Raw genomic sequence first — 15,696 nt, forward strand, 5'->3', positions numbered from 1 at the left:
TTACCACCAGAGTTCAGTGACCTGAGTCTGTGGGTGCGTTCCTGGTTAACAGATGCAATGCCTGATCTTGAAGATCTTGAATAATGATTTATAATATTAAAATCACCAAATCATAGCATCACTATTTTGTGTTCTTTCAATAATTTAGAAAAATGTAATTTACAAGGGGTAAATCACAAATTTAAAACGTCACAAAAAACACTCATCTTTTTAATTTCTAGATGTGAAAATGTCACACAATGACCATAACAGAAAATACCAAATTGAGCACAAGTTTGGGTTTTAGTTTTAGCCCCAAACTAAAACTGCAATATGAAAATAGTATCGTCTGCCTCTAGATGCAAGTATGATATGACATTTGAAAACTGATGTAACTTTAGACACTTTAGCGAAATAAAATTTGAACATAACACCAAAAAAAGCTGAAGCTATAAATCAATAGTTTTGACAAAAAAAGGTCAGAAAGAAATTAGGTTAGTGGGCCTTTTATTTCACAATCCTTCCAAATGTACAAAAGAAAAAGCATGGTATAAAAACATAATTCACCAAATCCCCCTACCCTTTTCAATGAGGAAAACAAATATGTGGAATTGGTCTCAAAAGTGCATTTCTCCAAGGTACAGCAGAGGGAAAACAATCTCAATTTGACAAATCTGTACCTCGTCCACTTATCTAAAAATCCCACAGTCTGGCCACCACAACCTTCGACAGTGTTCCCAGAGCAGCAAGCCCAAGAGAGGGCTGGCTGGCATTGTGTCAGAGCACTCGGTTCACTAAAGACTGGAATATAATTTACGTCTCCTGCAAAATTCCCTTTTCAGAGATGTTGGGCTGTGATTGTTTTATAACTCGGACTTCTTCTTCTTTGATTTCTTGTCTTCCTCCTGAACCACCACAGCGTTAGTGGCCTCTTTCTTCAAGTAGGAAATAAAGTCACTGACCTCTCGACCGCCCTGTAAATCAAATGAAACTGGTTATTTTCACTTCCTTTTGCAAAGAACATCACAATTGGTCTCAAGGCAAGAAAACAAACCTCATATTTCTTTGGACTCTGCTTCTGACCGGCGGGAGAGAAATAGATTGTCGGGAATCTGAAAGCAAATAATTAGAATCCAAGTAAATAAAAACATCCGCCACAAACAAAAAATTTGGTACATAGACGATGCACACTACATACCCTCTAACTTCATATGAAGAGGGAACATCGTTAGCAGTAGCATCCATCTTTGCAATTACGATGTTTGGATCATTGGAAAGCTGTAAAATAAGGACAGTATTCATGCAACTGCAATGCAAAAACGATAAAATCGGCACTTATAAATATCTAAAAACTCACCTTTTCCCCAAGTTCTTTGAATTTAGGCTCCAAGCTCTTGCAGTGCCCACACCAGGGAGCATAGAACTCAATGAGAACGTCCTTGCTGTCATCATTCACAATCGAATCAAAGTTCTCAGCCACAACGACCTGGAACGAAATAAGATCAAATTGCAGGTTACGCCGACAATAATCACAGATGAAAATCAAATAGGTCACAGGAAACAAAATCCCCAAACGCACCTTCACTGGGCCATCGTTGTTATCGGGAACAGGCTCAGATTTGAGATAACGGTTCAGCTTTCCATCGAAGTAATCCTGCAGGAACCTCTCCAAGGCCTTTCCGTCACGGCTGCAGAAATAAAGAGTCGCAAATTATTGCTTGGATCTGCCTCAAAAGGTCAAGCCACTAACAAACAATCCACGTACGAGAACTCCTCCTTCATGACGTATTTGTCGCCCTTGGCAGTTCTGATGCCGACAATGGGCAGCTCTCCGCTGCTGCCGTCTAGACCCAGTTCGGACACATCATGACTGAAGCTGTTCTTATTGGCCACGGCAAAGCTAAGCTTCTTCCCCTGATCCAGGAAGCCCTTGGCCACCTTCATGACCCTGAAACACAAGACCGGTCAGACTCAAATGCATATTTTATTTGTATTCCCATGTCTTTTACAAATAAGGAAACATTAAGGAAGCAAAAAGAATCACGTTAGACATCTACCTGTTCCTCCAGTAGTTGGAACCCTTAGGGTTCTTTTCATAGTCCACATCATAATACGCCACCAACAAGTCTTTGCCTTTCAGCTGATCTTTGTTGTCATCAGTCATGTGTGGACACATGCCAAAACTGTAATATGATGGGGAGAAAATCATTTAAGAGGTATTCCAACTAGGGCCGAACGGAATCATAAAAAGCCAATGTGCATTTTGCAACGCTTTCCAAAAAAAAGGCACGTGAATCTTAACGCATGTGCATTATGAAACATGATGATTTTACATTTTAAAATACATTTTACTAAAGTTTAAATGGATTTACCATACATATTATGAATTATTGAATATCGCATTCATAATTATGTAATTCACAATACCAGTAATGTACATCTAACTGTGACTCATTTTGGGGGACCAACTTACAAGTTGTCCTGAATAAACTTCTTGATCGTTGTGCTTGTGAATGCATCCTCTGTGAACTTCACACTGCTGTCTTCAAATTTGTTGCTGAGCTGAGGCGGGCGGAACAAAATAATGCCCCTGTAACACGCATATAAAAGTTGTACGTTTATAGACAGACAAACAGGATGCCTATTAGCACTGTGAAAAGCGAAAGTGAAACAAAATATGCCACATACGCTTCATCAACGCCGTTTTTCTTCAACAGGTCCTCAACATTGGTGTGAGCAAATCGGTAGGACTCTCTGTAAGCGCTAGCAGCCTTCAGGAACTCTCCCTGAGCTGCACTTCCACCATCAACGAAAAAACCTGAGACGTTGACAACCGTTAGATGCCGCGGCCCACATTTTCATAAACTAGCCCTATGTATATCAAGAGCTTTTAGGAATATGGACACGAAAATTGTACAATCAGGGTAAACAGGAAGTACTTCATCCATAATACAATCACTCACCCACAACACTGGCTTCACGGCCCCCGATGAACTTCTCAAACTCTGCCTCACTTTTTATCTCCACAGAGGCTGGGCCCGCCTGCTTCTTAAGGTGGCTCACAATGCCATCTATTGGAATCATTATAAATAACATTGTGATATGACATCCTCTCAGGCGTGGTGAGAGAGGATGGTGTTAAGCAACGTACCGGCTGTCCTGGGACCATCGTAGCTACCAGAATCCTCTCCGCCTCGGAAGATCTTCAGGGTTGGGTAGCCGCTGACACCATATTTACCGCACACGTTGGAATTGGCGGTACAGTCCACCTAGAACGCATCGGCGACACACATTAAACACAGTCCACAACAAGGTTATGAGCTTTTGTGGAAATGCATCCCAATTAATGTTTGTGGTTGAAATGCAATACCTTGGCAAGATGCGCGATGCCTTTCAGTCGAGTGGCGGCCACCTCATATTCAGGTGCAAGACGTTTGCAATGGCCACACCTAAAAGGTAATATGGCTTATTACTGTATAAATGCACCTAAAATGTTTCACATGCTCACTTTTATTTTGGTTTAAACTATTTTTATATTTAATTTTATGGAAGTGGAATGGTGACTGATGCTGTCAGTACTTCACCCACAGTGAAAATTCTGTCATCATTTACTCACCTTCGAGGTGTTTACATTTCTTAATTTGGAAATTTGGTAGAATGCTTATATCCAAACAGATTTTGACCCCCATTGACTCCCATAGTAGGAAAAAACACTTTATAATTTAATTGTTCTGTTGAACACAAAGGATGTTTCTACCACTGTATTTTTCCATCCTATGGGAGTCAATGGTGGGCAAAAGCTGTCTGGTTATACGCATTCTTCCAAATATCTTTATCAGTTCATCAGAACAAAGAGTTTTATAGGCGAGTAACCGATCATTTGTGGGTGAAGTATCTCTAAAGGGACAGATCACCCACAAAAAAAAGAAACATATCCAGGTTTTGAACAACATGGGGTGATGTAATCATATAAACGCGTGACGGACACTTTATAAAATAATTGTAACATCGAAGATCTACAAATAACACGACATAGAACGTCACGTTTTAGTAGATGACGTGAACTCATTGCCAAATTCAGTCAAAGTTACTCATTATCGCTCAACTACGTCATCCAGCGTTATCCAATCACAAGCGGACAACGAAACTTCAACTACCAATCAAAACGTTACAACAGAGGCCGGCCGCGCCTCCAAACATCCTCGTTACCGCCCCCATCTGCCTCTGCAATCTGATGAACTAAACCTACAGACACAACTACTAACGAATCATGGTTTAAAAGTAACGCAAAAGAGGGAGATTTAACTATTTTATACGCGAGATTAGTAAACGATACAAGCAAGATTATAACCGTTTGTTGTACAAAAAGAAAGATATATACTTCAATGCCGAATAAAACTAATAATATTGAATGATACTCGCTTTATAATAAATGACTATGGTTCTCTTAAATCTCACAGCAACCCCCAGATTAAAAGGCTACAAACAGGAAGTAGTAATTTGGTTAGGTTAAGTACGCCCCCAACTATGGAGCTGCGGGAATATTTTGTCGTTTAAGATTGAAAAATGATACACCATTCCATATACATTCCCATATCACTCAGCCTGGCTGTACCATTTAAAGACACGAGTATAAATGCAATTCAATTCAACATACTGCCTTTGGTATCTGGAATAACGTTAAATGAACATTTTATTTTTCATTTTTGTTGGTTTTATATGATAAGCTAACTACATTAGCTTACCCGTAAAGTTATAACGTTAACGCTACGTGCTAATTTAGTGCGTCTTCTAAATCGACAGCACACGAACGCATGAATTGTCGTACACTCACCAGGGTGCGAAGAATTCAACGAGGATAAAGTCGTGATCTCCGATTTTGCTGTCAAAATCGTCATCCGTGAACTCGATCACATCGCTTGCCCTCCCGGCCCCTGCGAGAGCAGCGATAAACAGCAAACCCAACATCATTTCAGACTTCAGTGCAAAAGAGAGGGAAGATGGTTAATATCCCAGCAGCCCTCTTTAACTTATCCTTTCTGATGCGATGCTAAATAAAGAGTGACTTAAACAAGACCCGCGGTATCTTGCACCATGCACTCAATGAAGCGAAAGCGCAGACGGACGAGCCGGATGTGCAAACCCGGAGCTCTTCGAAGTAACCAAAGTGTGGCATCACACTATTGGATTTTCAGCAGCGTCATGCCGTTTCAATCAGCCAATCAGAGATCGCTAAATACATACTTCCGGGTGGGTTTTTCTGAGTTTAAGGTGAAAGTTGCATTTTGTTTCTTACAAACAATATCTTAATGATAGATCATTTGGAAATGTAATTCTTCCTCTTTCTTTATACTACAACTTTTATTCATAGTAAGAAAAGATGAACGAGTAATTATTTGTGTAAAGAACGGAACATAATTATATATTTTACATTTATTTTATAGAATGCACTAGTCAACACAATAAAATAAATATAATTTTCTAAATACAAAATAATTATATGTACTTTTATTTTGAAAATATTCAATTTTGTCCACTTTGAAAACCTTAAGCAATCTGCCACACTTTATGAACACGCGTATATTAATATCAATTAATAATTGAATAAGAACAAACATGTTTAAATTAATTATAAAAATATATACAAATAATATTACTAGGCCTATTATGGTTGACTGTTTGATGGTTTTCTTTCAAAGCATATTGCGTTAAATGTTTTTATTAGCCAACTGGGCTGACTGACACGACAATCCTCGTAATAGTTTGTCAGCTTAACAACAATGAATCGTCGGGGAACGTTGTCCGAAACAACACTACAACTAAATAATATCAAATCCTTTGAATGTAATTTACAGTCGAAGAAAGATCTCAAGTTCACCATCGGGGATGTGACTGTTGATCACTACACACTCGGCGGCGGAAAATCCAATAAGATTTCCAATACAACCTAACAATTCACTTTTGTCCCAGATGACCAACGATATCGCAGTCTGGGAGCTGAAGATTGTAACAAGTTCACTTTCCGTAGAGCGACCGACATTAAGCCCCTACAGCGTATAAGAAACCGCGTGTTCAACCGAAATGCGAAATATCCGCTGTTTAATAAAGTAAGAAAGTATCATTTCATATGCAACAGATCTTGATATAAAAAAGTTTTGAATTATTCACTTTTATTCAATATTGTGATGGGAAAACACTTGCAGCACTTATTTTCTTTTAAAGGCCTTTCAAGTGGACAGGTAATAGCAAATAACGTTATTCTCCCTCACCTAAATCTATCAGGTCGTCCGTTTAATGTGCTGATCATTTGCTGTGTTGTACTCAGTACCAGGCCAGCTGACAGTCTTGCCTGGGCCCGGGACAAGATAATCTTAGATGGGCCCCCCCGTGCCCAGATCTCTCCTTTTCCCTTGCTCTTCCTCTCCTCTGCTCTTCCTCTCATGTTCCTCTCCTCTGCTGTTCCTCTCCTCTCATGTTCCTCTCTGTTTCTTACCTTGCTCTACATTGACTTCACTAGTTCCAGCTTCACCGTCTGGGCCCCCCCCTATCCTGGGCCCGGGACAACAGACCCGTTTGTCCCCCCCTATCGGCGGGCCTGCTCAGTACTGTTCTAGTGGTTTTAGAAACGGGTAACGTTACACAATTAAATAGATTTTGGTTAAAAAGCTGTAGGATATGGAGCAGTATGCCTATGTTCTATCACTTATAGTCTGTTTGGCTGTTCAGAATCTCAGGACAATGAGGACCAAAAGCTTGATATGATTCAACAATAGCCTATATATAGACACACACACGCACACATATATACACATATATATATATATATATATATATATATATATATATATATTTGAACTGAATTATCTTTAGCTTGTTATCAGAATTAATCTTTGCGGATGTGTACTGGAAGTTTGGGTAACAAAAGCACATGTGCGGTAACGTTTGGATAATATTGTTGCTTTGAAAGAGTCTAAATTTGTAAACTTTTGTTTCTGTTTAAATGATGGATAGATTATGTAATATGTAGTTTTCCTTTCTGTGAATTATGTTTTTGCTGCTATTGGAGTCCACCTGTTTGCCAAGTACACCAGCTCCACTGTTCCGGGCCTTCTTTATACCAAGTCGATTTCAAGTGAGACTTTTTCTTCATGGACTTAACATAAACATATTTTTTCATAGTTCATAGTTTCCTCTAGACTAGATTAGATCAAGCCATTAGATAGTCTAAAAAATGGATCATACTGTCCTATTTTTGTAATCTCACATGTATTCATGTGTCTCCAGAAGAGGTTTTTATAACTGTTTGTTTCAAGATGCAGCTTGAGTTGGATGATGATGTAAACTGATTGAACATTTTTTTAACTTTTCAATGATTCTAACCCCCCTGGCAGACATATACCCGATTCCTTCCTCACATTCTCCAGCATTTTCACAATGGATCACAGCAATGGTTTATTAATGGACCTAAGCAGAGTTCCCGAGCTGAACTATGCTGCCTGTGTTCTGTTCATCATTGGGTGGTATATATTTGGAGCCATCATACTGAGCAGCGTTATTGTGGGTCTCATCACTAAGTATTTTCTAAATATAAAATGAAAACTAATCAACGATTTAACTTGACATGGCATTTATTTGTGCACTGTAAAAAAATTTTTTTACTTTTATTTGTTTTTACAGATTTTTTTCATGTGTAATGTAAAAAACTGTAATTTCACAAAATTGTATTGGTTTAATTTACAGATTGTTTACATATTTTTGAAATGCAGTCAGAAACCTTCAAATTACAGAAAAAGAAAATTCAATTTTATAAGAAACAAAACTGTTATTTGTACAGTATATTTCTGGCACCCTGGCTTTTTATAATATGGTCATAAACCGTCAAATTACAGAAAAACACAGCACATTTACAGGAAAAACAGAGGGAAACCATGTAATTTGACAGGAAGACAATTTTTATTTTACAGAATATCAGGTGACCCAGCTGCCAGAAATTGTCAGTTTTTTCACAAGATTTTTTTACAGTGTATAATGGATTTATGTCCACACTGGAAAGGTTTCAGGGAATAAGGGCTTCACTCATCCGCGAGGCTCATGAAGTACAAGTCCAAAAGATGGCAGAAATGATCAGAGCACGGTAAATCATCACATTTAATAAAATTTTTATTACCAAGCATTAAACATTAAATAATGGCGTTTCTCAACCAGCCATGGTTTTGGAATGCAATACCATGCAAATAACCCAATCGAGGAGATAGACTGGGATGTGTTTTTTCGGGCAATGGAGTACCAGGATGAAGCCTCTTCAGGATACTGGAGTGAGGAATGTCTCCTCAAATACCTAAGGCTGCAAGAAAGGCTTCAAATCAACCGAGAGACAAAGACACAGCTTCAGGGGAAAAAAGCAAGTACGTATTAAACAACACGTTTTCTCAGGCGTAATTTCGTATTCAGTACTTGTAATTCAAGAAACGTTTAAATAAACAATAACATATTGTTTTTTTGTTATTCCAGTTCAGGCCTTACTTAAGTTGCATGACTACTGAGAGCTGATCAGGTAAGAGCAAAATGGCAACCTCTTTTTCTTGGAATGTAAAATTAAAGGAGCTGTGTGTAATTTTTTGGAGGATCTAGGGACAGAAATGCAATGTAATACACATAACTATGTCTTCAGAGGTGTATAAAGACCTCACATAATGAAGCGTTATGTTTTTATTACCGTAGAATGAGCTATTTCTATTTACATGCACCGTGGTCCCCTTACCTCGAAATCTCCATGTTGTTTCTACAGAAGCCCTAAACGGAAAAACTGCTCTACAGAGCGCGTTTCATAAATATTTGATCTCCTTCGGCAAAGAAGTGAAAACTTGACTACATCGTAGTGCTTCGAAGGGAAAGGGTGTCACGGTGTGTGGACAGAACCCAAACGCAGGCAGCAGAGTTAAATAATAAAAACTTTATTTAAACAAAAGACCCTCGATGGGGAGAACATGATCTAAAACAAGACAAAAGTGTAATGGGGAACAAAACAAACAAAGTCCTTTGAATAGTAAATCAACAAAATCCACAAACTTAGAACAGGAACAAACACGATAATCCATAGACAGGAATAATCCAACAAGGTGACGTGAGGAGGTACGATAATGACAAGATGACAATGAACCGACAAGGGACAGAGGGAAACTGGGGCTTGATAAAGGGAAACACTAACAAGGACTGATGACACAGGGAGAGTGGCGGCAGGTGACATGGATGAAACACTAAGGGAAAGCTAACAGGAGGATTGCACGAGGCAGGTGAGGGGACTGAAACACTAAGGGAAGGATGGATCAGGGCTGGAGACAAGACTAACACTAATGGACCGCTAACCGGGGAAACAGGGGGGCGGGACTAAAGGACGCGACACTGGAGAGAGAGCATGGCTTCTTAAACCAAAACAATGCTCTTTCTCCACACAAAACACATGGGACTGACATGATCCTGCCACAAGACTCGAAAACCACGACAAGGAGAGGCAGGATCATGACAGAGCGCCCGCCTTAAAGAACTCCTCCAGGAGTTCTTCAAGATCACACTAAACATGACAAGACTGACAGACAGGAGGACAGACACCACAAACACAGAACAGAACACACTAGGGGCAGGGCTGACATGACTAGAAAGGGATTGGGGTTGGACAATAACATAAACATCAATGGGAAGGGGGGAGGCGGAATTGGTGGGAAAAACTTGGGAACATAACTGGGTGGGGACTTAGGAGGGACAGGACCCTGCTTCCTAGAGCTGGGCGGAGGGGTGGGATAGGAAGGCCTGGGCATGGTAGGGATACCTTTCACGGAGTGGGAGGAACTAGAAGGGGTAGGGCATGACAGGACGGCCGTAGTAGGGAACGGCTGGGGCAAGGCTGACTGGGTTGTAGGTTGGAGGGCCGGCTGTGACTCCGGCTGAGAAGGACTGGGTGCAGGACGCACCACCGGACTTGACGGGACCACCGGACTTGACGGGACCACCGGACTTGACGGGACCACCGGACTTGACGGGACCACCGGACTTGACGGGACCACCGGACTTGACACCTGGGCAGGGCTGGATACCGGCTGCTGGGCAGGACAGGATGGTGCCACTCTCCTCTGCTTCTTCCTCTTTGACCGGCTCACAGGACGTGTGGCCGGCTGCAGAGTAGCGGTGGGGGACCCCACTATCTCCGTGCTGGAAGAGTCGGACGGGGAGTCCCACGACTCCCTCCGTCCACGCCTACCACGGAGGCTAGCTGGTGGTGGAGCAGAGGGTGAGGAGAGGCCCACGGCCCCGATTTGCAGGGTATGCCCCTCGGGAATGGCGGCCAGCGGGGTGGAAAAACTGGGCTGGACTGAGACACTGGGCTCCGGCCGATTCATGGCATACCTGATCAGGTCTGTGAAGCCCAGCGGTCTCAGCATCTGCATCTCCCACCCCGCTAGTGGTTGGTTGAGGCCGCCATTGAACAGGACCATCTGTTCCTGCTCACTGTGGACCATCTCCCCTGCCACCTCAAAGAAGCGGTCCGCGAACTCCAATACATCACAGTGCCCCTGGCGTAAACGGAGGAGGCGATGAGCCTGGGTCGCTCGTCTTGCCTCCATCTTGCCTGCTGGGTTCGAAGTTGGTCGGTTCATTCTGTCACGGTGTGTGGACAGAACCCAAACGCAGGCAGCAGAGTTAAATAACAAAAACTTTATTTAAACAAAAGACCCTCGATGGGGAGAACATGATCTAAAACAAGACAAAAGTGTAATGGGGAACAAAACAAACAAAGTCCTTTGAATAGTAAATCAACAAAATCCACAAACTTAGAACAGGAACAAACACGATAATCCATAGACAGGAATAATCCAACAAGGTGACGTGAGGAGGTACGATAATGACAAGATGACAATGAACCGACAAGGGACAGAGGGAAACTGGGGCTTGATAAAGGGAAACACTAACAAGGACTGATGGTCCACACAGGGAGAGTGGCGGCAGGTGACATGGATGAAACACTAAGGGAAAGCTAACAGGAGGATTGCACGAGGCAGGTGAGGGGACTGAAACACTAAGGGAAGGATGGATCAGGGCTGGAGACAAGACTAACACTAATGGACCGCTAACCGGGGAAACAAGGGGGCGGGACTAAAGGACGCGACACTGGAGAGAGAGCATGGCTTCTTAAACCAAAACAATGCTCTTTCTCCACACAAAACACATGGGACTGACATGATCCTGCCACAAGACTCGAAAACCACGACAAGGAGAGGCAGGATCATGACAAAGGGAGGGGTGGAGTAAGCCGTCGGTTGAAACCTCACCACTACATGCCACTAAATTTCATACACTGGACCTTTACATGTGTAAACCATTATTTTCATTTAACAGGGTTGTTTCATTGACACTGATTTTCTTTTTAAAACTTTCTGGACATTTCAATAATGAAGTCATCTGGTGGTCATGAACACATACTACTTTTTAACCGTAATATTTTTTTGGAGGAAGGAAATAGTAGGGTTTCACGCTTTTTCACTATGAATTTATTCTCTGGGCCATCTATCAGAGGAAAATCAGAGAAATACATGCTTGGCACACAATGGTTTAGTTTTAGCATCTGCCAGCTGGTGTGAAGAGGGACCTGTTACTGAAACTGGCTGGTGGGGGCGGTAATTTGATGTCCTGACCGTTCTCCAATCTCTTCTCACACTCGATGAGATAGTTCACTCCATCGATCACAGTCTGAACCTGTTGGACCTGAGCAAACATTATGACCAAAGTGTTTACAGTCATGGTCATAACATCTATATTTCGAAGCTTAAAGTTCTGTAATAAAATTCTGTCTTAATTTACTCACCCTCAAATTACATAAAGATATTTGGAAGAGTGCTTGTAACCAAACAGTTCCTGGCCACCATTGGCTTACCATAGTAAGAAAAATGACAATGGTCGTCAAAATATCTGTTTGCTTTCCTGCATTCTTCAAAATATTTTCTTTTGTGTTCAACAGAACAATGAAATTTACAAAGCAATGTTTTATTACTAAGGTAGTCAATGGGGGCCATGAACTGATGGTTACAAGCATTCTTCAAAATATGTTTCTCTGTGTTCATCAGACCAAATAAATGCATTCAGATTTGAAACAATTTAAGGGCGAGTAAATGAAGACAGAATGTTCATTTTTGGGTGAACTGTTTTGCTTTATTATTATGAGTTGTTATTAACATTATTTGTGAACATGACTGACCTCGGATTGGCCCAGCCTGTCTAAATTGGAAATATCAAAAGTGCTTCTGACAACTTCAGTGTCCTCTCCACCAGTTCCTCTCTTTTGGAGCCGCAGGTTGTCCAGTATTTTATCGAAACGAGAGTCCTGCAAAGAGAAAAGATCCAATAAAAACATATTATCTTGGTTTAATAGCCTATTATGGTTTACACAATTTACATGATTATAAAAACTTACATGTAATAGAAATAACCTAAAAATTCCACTTAAAAACGATAGATTTGTTCACATTGTTCTTTCAAAAATATGCAGAAAAGCAGCTTCTGAGCTTTTCAGAGAACATTAGTATCAGGCTTTTAGAGAGTTTTGTACAAATTTCATAATTTATGTTTGAAGATAAGACCTTGCTGAGGTGTGGAAGGGTAACATGGACACCAGCTCGTAACCCTGTGCCCAGGTTTGATGGGCAGGTGAGGATGTAACCCAGTCGCTCGTTCCACATGAACTCCCAACCCTTCTCTTGAATCAGTCTCTCAACCTGAGGCACACCAAAAAACAACAAGCTCCTCATGATATTTCAAGAAATTAAAACAAGCAGTGCTAAAGAAATAATAAAGTCTTGTGCAGCTTGAGAGCTGACACGTGTGTGAGTTCACCTCTTGAAGCCCCCTGCAGAAACGCTCAAAGACCCTCTTCATGTTGCCCCCCTTCTCCATAGATATGACTCTAGTGTGGTCTTCTTCGTTGATCCACACCAGGAAGGTTTTCTCATTGTTATGCCTGCCATTGAAAATCATCAATTATGACTTTTTGCAATAGTAATATAATATTTGGTCAAATGGCCTTTAACAATATCTGTGTGACAGTGAAATTTTATCCTAATGATAATTTTTGTCTTAGTGGGTGTGGAGCACTTACTATAGTATATCTCTCGTCTTTAAAAAGAAATATAAGATATTCTCATTTAATGCTCACCAGAGGCCTCTCGCGTCAGGCCAATCCCGTGCCATGCGTGTACAGATCATCAGGGGCGACGTAGGTTTATTGAACAGAAAGTGTTCCTAGAGCAAAATCAGAATTTCTGTCATCTCAATAGCATTTATTACACTGACAGCAAATGTACCCACATCAATAAGTTGTTGCTGCTCTTGATCGGTCATTTGAGTGAGGCTGAAATATTTTCCTGTCAAATCTCCTCGTAGGCCTCCCAGAGCATCAACCACAACTCTCTCCACCTCTCTACGCTCGGCACGGGTGCAGGCTGGAGGCAGACTCAAGCCTCGGATACTCCTGCCTGTCCTGACTCGAGATGACAGCACGTACTTCTCATCAAACTGGCCGCCTCTTATCTGATGGGAAAAAAAGCAGATCTTAAACCTCAAGCGAGCAAGCCAGATGAGGATTTGGTTAAGAAGTTCAAATTTAATTTCTGCAATAAAATAGATGCAAATAACAGTAAATCACAATTAAGAATGCAAGTACGACATCGCTCTCAAACACAGGTGTGTGAAAACCGAACACTTTCCTTCCTACCTTACTGTAATCCAGGTCCCTGGGGTGTTTCATGGTGCAAGGGTCATAACCGTTGTGTCTGTCTCTGATGACTGGGTTAAAGATGTCAGCAAAGACCTACATGAAACATGTTTGATGAAGTTCAGTTGTTCATATGATATCTCTTAATATCCATGATTAAAATCGTCTTACCTCATATGACTCCTCATCTCCTGCCACCATGCCTACTGACATTACTGAGGGGTGGCCAGGATTGTCCACCCCTGTTTGGATTGCTTCGTCCAAAGTGTAACCATTCGGCGTGGATTTATCACACAGCTTGGCATATACAGCCGGTGTCAGGTGACTAGCCATGAAACTATTATGTTTCCACAAATCTGGATATTCAGCACTGTAAAAAAATGGTTGATTAAAAATATTTTTATGATAAAGATATTTTATCATGCTACTATCATGCATTACGCTATGTTCCAAGTTTAGTAACATAATCTGCTAACAAAAATTTTTGCACACCTGCATTTTAGAAGAAATTGAGAAGACAAAAAAAGACAAGAATTAAGTCAGACAGATAAAATGGACAATAGAGAATCAAACTAAATCAAACATCATACAAAAACAGAGATGAAGAAGATATTTATCTATACACCGACCAAATGTATTGAAAAACAAATATAAATGCCTTTTTTTCTCTCAAGCACATAGCACACAGAACCCATTGGGGTACAGGGAGGGAATGAAGAATGCATTCTAACGAAACACTTTTGCTCATTACATTTAGTCATTTAGCAGACGCTTTTATCCAAAGCGACTTCTAGAGAGTACAGGGAGGAATAAGCGATATGTCATACAGGAGCAATAATCAAATAGGTGCCAATACAAAGTTACTAGTTTAACAAAAGCCAGAACAATACCTGTTGAGAGAAAGAGAGAGGGTTAGTAGATTTCTTTTTACTTTAATTAAAAGTTGATTTGTCTTTGCAAAGCTTCGACCCCAATATTTTATATGCAAATTGAATTGCAAGTGGCATTTGTACTACAAATTTTCACTTACTTTGTTCATTACATGAGGAACAATGTATTCTTCAGCATTGTCATCTTGACCAGAGCAGGTAAAATAGTGGGGTGTAAGCCATGTGGAGGGCTTATATGTTCAATCTTGTACTAAATGTCACAAACACCTACTGAACCATTTTAAATTTGAAACGACAAGGCGTAGCCACAAATGATTCTCAAAACATGAAAACATTTAACATACGAATAAATATAGGCTATAATCTATGCCACATCATTTGCAAGGAAACGTAGCATGAAAAATTGTGCTTTCTGTCTGTCTCCTCTTCTTGTTGATCGTTGTGCTTTTCCTCCATAGTTCTCTTTCATTTATTTATATATATACACATATACATAATAATAATATACAGCACACACACATATTATGTAAAGAGAACTTTTATTTTGCATACGATTAGTCACAAATAATTTTTGTTTGACAGCCCTACTTAACATCTATTGAATCTGTTAACATTCTATAAAAAGGTGAAATTATATCAAAATACAGTTTTTTTTATAATGTAGGTACCTTGGAAGATAGGTTTTCCGTAGATGCGCTCCAGCACTGACATACTGCTTTCTATTAAAGAAGAATCCCACAGTTAGACCAATGCCCGCACCAAACAATGCCAAGATTCCCACCTTCCTGCTGGACAGGACACTTGTGAATCCACTTGCCATTTTGAACCGTTTTTAAAATAAAGATCCTTGTGAGGTCTCTCCAAACAAAGAAGTTTAATACATTTTATACCCTCATTAAAACAAAGGTTTGAATATGTTTGTTTCTTAAATGTGTTTAACTCACCTCATCTCAACTTCTCATTTAAGTGTTCACTTAAATCTTTCCTGAAACGCTCAGTAGTTCCAGCACCAACTCTTATGGAAACCCATAGCCCAACCCATCACTGTCCTCCATTGATGGGAGTACA

General features: G+C 40.5%; 2 protein-coding genes across 2 annotated transcripts; both read right to left on the bottom strand.

Annotated features, from left to right (window-relative positions):
• Positions 1-197: 197 nt before the first annotated feature.
• Positions 198-5,188, bottom strand: pdia3 (protein disulfide isomerase family A, member 3). The gene is made up of 13 exons (XM_079450462.1): positions 4,814-5,188; positions 3,350-3,428; positions 3,131-3,248; positions 2,943-3,050; positions 2,668-2,797; positions 2,453-2,569; positions 2,037-2,162; positions 1,745-1,927; positions 1,559-1,667; positions 1,337-1,465; positions 1,178-1,257; positions 1,034-1,091; positions 198-953 (listed from the first exon to the last, which is right to left on the bottom strand). Exons 1-13 carry the CDS (start codon positions 4,948-4,950, stop codon positions 843-845), a joined length of 1,485 nt encoding a protein of 494 aa, XP_079306588.1. The 5' UTR covers positions 4,951-5,188; the 3' UTR covers positions 198-842.
• A 6,401-nt stretch (positions 5,189-11,589) lies between these two features.
• On the bottom strand, positions 11,590-15,448 carry LOC306890887 (creatine kinase U-type, mitochondrial-like; the record flags this gene model as incomplete). Its single annotated transcript, XM_079450903.1, has 9 exons — positions 11,590-11,736; positions 12,227-12,352; positions 12,609-12,743; positions 12,862-12,985; positions 13,181-13,266; positions 13,333-13,554; positions 13,739-13,834; positions 13,910-14,108; positions 15,297-15,448. 9 exons carry the CDS (start codon positions 15,446-15,448, stop codon positions 11,590-11,592), a joined length of 1,287 nt encoding a protein of 428 aa, XP_079307029.1.
• Between the last annotated feature and the right edge of the window lie 248 nt (positions 15,449-15,696).

This window comes from Barbatula barbatula (assembly GCF_947034865.1).
Source record: "Barbatula barbatula genome assembly, chromosome: 25".
Lineage (NCBI taxonomy): Eukaryota > Metazoa > Chordata > Actinopteri > Cypriniformes > Nemacheilidae > Barbatula > Barbatula barbatula.

What these genes read in the sequence shown, in the direction of transcription:
- pdia3 (XM_079450462.1), bottom strand. Translation starts at nt 4,950, where the DNA reads ATGATGTTGGGTTTGCTGTTTATCGCTGCTCTCGCAGGGGCCGGGAGG. An exon ending in GTTGAATTCTTCGCACCCTG is followed by an intron (nt 3,429 to 4,813) that starts GTGAGTGTACGA and finishes ATTACCTTTTAG; the next exon opens with GTGTGGCCATTGCAAACGTC. An exon ending in TCAAAGAACTTGGGGAAAAG is followed by an intron (nt 1,258 to 1,336) that starts GTGAGTTTTTAG and finishes CTTATTTTACAG; the next exon opens with CTTTCCAATGATCCAAACAT.